Source organism: Micropterus dolomieu, linkage group LG21, assembly GCF_021292245.1.
Source record: "Micropterus dolomieu isolate WLL.071019.BEF.003 ecotype Adirondacks linkage group LG21, ASM2129224v1, whole genome shotgun sequence".
NCBI classification, from domain to species: Eukaryota; Metazoa; Chordata; class Actinopteri; order Centrarchiformes; family Centrarchidae; genus Micropterus; species Micropterus dolomieu.
The window spans coordinates 9,751,120-9,755,836 of record NC_060170.1 but is presented as its reverse complement, the minus strand read 5'-3'; the positions used below and the strand labels follow the sequence as shown (position 1 = coordinate 9,755,836).

General features: G+C 37.0%; 1 protein-coding gene across 2 annotated transcripts in view; it reads right to left on the bottom strand.

Moving 5' to 3' along the window:
* LOC123959738 (phospholipid-transporting ATPase ID-like) overlaps positions 1-4,717 on the bottom strand; it is a 54,230-nt gene that overhangs the window by 29,710 nt on the left and 19,803 nt on the right. For both annotated transcript variants that reach the window (XM_046033989.1, XM_046033990.1), the window contains exon 3: positions 3,195-3,253. In XM_046033989.1, coding sequence (XP_045889945.1) covers positions 3,195-3,253 — 59 coding nt within the window. The remainder of the gene's footprint in view (positions 1-3,194; positions 3,254-4,717) is intronic.

Below are 4,717 nucleotides of genomic sequence, written 5' to 3'. Positions count from 1 at the left end.
AGTAAGGACAGTTGCCAGCAAGCTTGTTAATCTAAAATTGTATTTAAAAGTTATTAACATATTTTGTTCAATGATGTATTTTGTATATTAATTTAGCAGTTCATTATCTCAAGCAAATTAATTACCTTCACAAAGAGGTACAGAAAGTACTGTATTACTGCCTAAAATAATTCAGTTGGGATTTTTGTTTTTAAGGTCCATATGGTCTAGAAGTTCTTTCAGAAGATTTTGAATACATGTATTTCAGCATTGAGATCGCAACAGAAGGGTCAGTATCATCCACTACCAAGCTAAAAGTCTTGCAAACAAACAAATAAAACACAACAACCTGGATATAAGCTGGCCACAAACAGACAAACCCCAGTGGAAAAATAAAGTCTTGTACTCTCCATGAAAGTTAACTGTGCGCATCTGGTGTCATTCTATGGACTGCGTTTATGTGAAATCATAAACTCTTCACAGGTTGTTTTATGGAAATCTGGTTCTATGCATTCAGGATGATAAGACAGAGGCATGGTAGATAATCACATGGCTTGAACAAATATTTAAATGTTTGAGGTCCTTTGGATATTCAAAGGACAAAATGTCACGTCAGGATGTTAATGTTAACAGACGGAGAGATGGTACATATGGTGGAAGACAAGCAGGGTTAAAGTAATCTACAAGACAAATACTGTAATACAGCTGCCTTCCTTTTAACCGAATGAAGTGAAAGAAAGCACTGCTGGAGTGTCCTTGAGCAAGACACTGGATTACCCCCAACTCTGATGCTATTATTCTGTGGCTAACCCTGATATCTAACCTTTGACTTCCTCGTGGCAGAGAAATGTTATTTCTACTTTAAGACTGTAGACTTCGTTTTCAGAGCACTGCACACATCAGACAACAAAAGCAGACAGCAGCAACATACAGTGACAAGCAGTACACACTCAGGCCAGTTTAATGAGGCCTCCTATTTAAGCACGACTATGGCTCCGAGGGTCAGGCTTTTCCCAAAGTGAACCCTCCTGCAGATCAGTGCTCTGTAACGCCCAGAGGGCAGTAGAGTAAGATGGTGATTGAGTGGGTGTGTGATGTCCTGTGCTATTGAAGTTGCAATGCGTGCACTGGCCTCAATGTTTACTTCTGCTAGGTTGGGTGTGGGGAGACCAATTATCTATACGTTAGAGAATAATGTTACAACATAAGATAGAGATAATGTTAGAGAATAGGAGAATATGATGGGCTGAATAATGCTTTGATACAACAAGAGGAGATGGGGGCCAACATAGAGTCCTTTAAGCCTGCAGATGGCTGATAGTCTTTGGTGGTTCCTTCTTTGGTTGTCACGAGTGTGATGGTCGAACTTTAAAGGAGAAATAAATACACTTCTCCACAGTGAAGTTCTAATGTTTTTTATTACATTCAACATTCCTAATGGACTAACAACCATATTGAATGTACTACCTCCACCTCATAAAACATTTGTAAAGCATTTTTGCAACCTTGAATTGCTCACATCACACATATCCAACTATAAACACCCCGTTTCCCTCAAATGTGGAAATATTGATGTAATGTTGTTATTTGGGGCCCATCCCAAAAGACTTTGCTTTAGGTAACGTTAATTTTAGTTCAGGGCTATAAAACCATGTGTCATGGATTATAATCATCCTGACGTATGTCCTATCATGTTGTCATTAACAGTGAATTTTCTTCATGTGTACACATAAAAAAAATATATATATATATAGTATACAAAAAAAAGAAAAACTATTTGTACTCAGTTGAGAGATTGATAGAATAATCTTCTTCTCTTCAATTTGGAGAAACCACAAAATGTTGTGAGGCTGTTTTTCTATTGCTAGACATGACCACACATCCGGCAAACATATCTCTGCTATACTAATCTAACACCAGCTAAAATCCATTGTTTGTGTTTGTAAACAAACCCCTCTATGAGAAGTTCATTTATGTAATTTTGGAGGTTGTAGTTTGTGGTGCTGTTAATTGTACTGAGATGTAGTTACTAATATTTAGTCTGACCTCACGGATATTAACTATAATAATAAATTTAAACATAATCTAATATGCGGCTTCTATTCTAAGCACATTTTTGTGGTGACTAAATGATTATTCCTGTAGAGAATTTCTTTGAAGTGTATTTCCCAGGAACACTTCTCAGGGTAAATAAAAGGTCAAACACTCTGGGTTGACATATCTTCCTACTCTAAAATGTTTAGGCCAATCAAAGTTCCAAAACACGAATGCCTTTATCACGGGATGCCTTTACTAACACCTCCCAGTGACTCTGTAAATGTTTAAATATTCAAGCAGGGGAAATGAGTGTTGGTATTTTCCACTAGTTTTATCCCCTTGAAGTTGTAAGGAGGTGATTTTAATCAAAAATAATATTATGATACTAATATTAAAAGGGAAAATGGATTATTAAAGGTTTGGAGTTTAATCAACTTCCATCTCAGATTTTTCATTTTATGTGTTCAAAGCTCCAATATACATGTACGTGCATTTTTTGGAGTGTCTTTTGCTTTTTGATTTGCCTCTTTGCTCTGCTTCAATGCTGTTTGAGTTTTTCCGCATTTACTGATTTGTTATTTTATTGTCTTAAGCAAACATCTGTTTGGAAAAGTGATATTTTAATACATTTATTATTTATTATAGATTCCCATTTCACTATATCCATTTGTTGTTTCAATATCCATTTTCTCTTTCTTCTTTTTTAACATTTCATTATGTCCTAATTATACTTACTTTTAGTAGTAGAGCAAAATAGTAATTTATTTACAATGTTCTGCTCTTTTCCATTTAACCTTTCCAAATATATTTATCCTCCACGCCAATGTAGCAGCCGTTGCCATTGTAGAAGTGACACCTCTTACTGCATGTTTCTACATAACTCATTCGCGTTTTGACCTCGACTGCAGCAACACAGAGAATGAGTTTAGCCAGAAGCAACTCTTTGATCTTGGCTGATAACAGTCTCCTGATTAAAGCCAGACACTCAAGCAGCAAGAAACAAGAGAGGGTTTCTCTTGTAAATATCTGCACTGACAAAATGCCGCGATAAATTGTTTAGTCTAAAAAGTGCGCGGACTACATCCGCAGTACATCCCATTCTCTATTTTAGTCCCATTGGTAGAGGACAATAGCACCACAAATTGTCTGACAAACAACAAGCACATATTAAAACTTACTGCATATTTAAAGTGGAGGTTGTACTCGCGGTCATTGGCACGAAGTTTCCTCTCCAGCTCTGATTTGAAAAGACAGAGAAATTATCATAATTTACATGAATGTACGAGTGTGTACTGATATCATGCACTGAAGTTTTCTACAATGGAAAGTTTTATCTAAAGCACATGACAGTACAGATGTGTCACAGTAAACAAACAATAAGGCTGAACGATTTGGGGAAAAAATGTAATTGCGATTTTTCTGTCAGATATTGCAATTAAGTTTCGATTTGTTTTTATTGAAGTTTTGCTAAAGTTCAATATTCTCTGCCAGTCTATTTTTGACTGAAGCAGCACAGAGCAGATGAACCAGGGAGTAGTCAGACACAGAACGGTATAGAGAATCCTGCCTGTGTCTGTTCAGCTTTATCCCACACATTTTCCTCTAGTTTAATTTGTTGTTGTGAAATGTACACGCCCTGTGCCTGCTCTGATTGGTGAGTAATTAACCTATATTTTATTCGCCATCTTCACAATTAGCTAACGATTTGAAAACGATCAATCGTTCAGCCCTAACAAACAGACACACTCATTTCAAGTATTGAGTATCTCATTAAACATTATGTTTGACTTGCTTTTTTTTATTACAAAATGAGTGAAAGTGCTGGTGAATAATATAGTACACATTATGCATGCTAATCATCAGCATGTTAGCACTGTCACTGTATGCATGTTAGCATGCTGACGTTAGCATTTAGCTCAAAGTACATCCTCAAAGAGCCACTATCATGACTTAAGATTCTTATGCTTTGTCCTATAGCAATACTTCATTGTAAGATTTTTTTGAAACAGTTTCACCGCCACCCACAATTTTTTCAGCTGTGACTTGTGCCTTCGATTCCTTTGTGCATTGCATTGTGGGAGAATAGTGTGCATCAAGAGCACACATATTTAGAATGCATGCTGTCTGCTTTGATTATACTTAACTTGTTTCTTTTCCACTATGAACACACTACATACTAAAAACCTGCTTGGAAATAGTACAGTGTGGATTTTGGAAAAGCAAGTCGTCTTGTTTTTTAACTTTCCATTGGCACTTTTAATTGCCAGGCACATGTAAAGTCAAGCACAGGGGAAAGGGGGTGCAGAGGGTGCTGCAGCACCCTTTATTGACAGGGAGGAACACAGTGTGCAAATTACATGTGCAACCTACATAATGGGCACTATTGTTATTAAATAACAACATAAAATACAGCAGGTTAGTGCTGAAGTCAGAGGATGCTCTGGTTCATAGTACAGCCTTTTAATTTGACGTCAGCAGCTGTTTGTACTGTTTTGTCACGATTATATGAGCTACATTGGTGTGAGGGCAGATCGGCTGTGACAATATCTGAATAATCGTGTAAGCACTAGATCCTACCGGCCCCCCACCCAACTGATTATTTTCTCAGTTTTATCCCACCTCTACCGGCCCTTTTTAACTTTCCAGGTGATTTCTTCATTGTGTTGATGTACGAGTGTTTCCATAAATGGTTTGCTTTCGT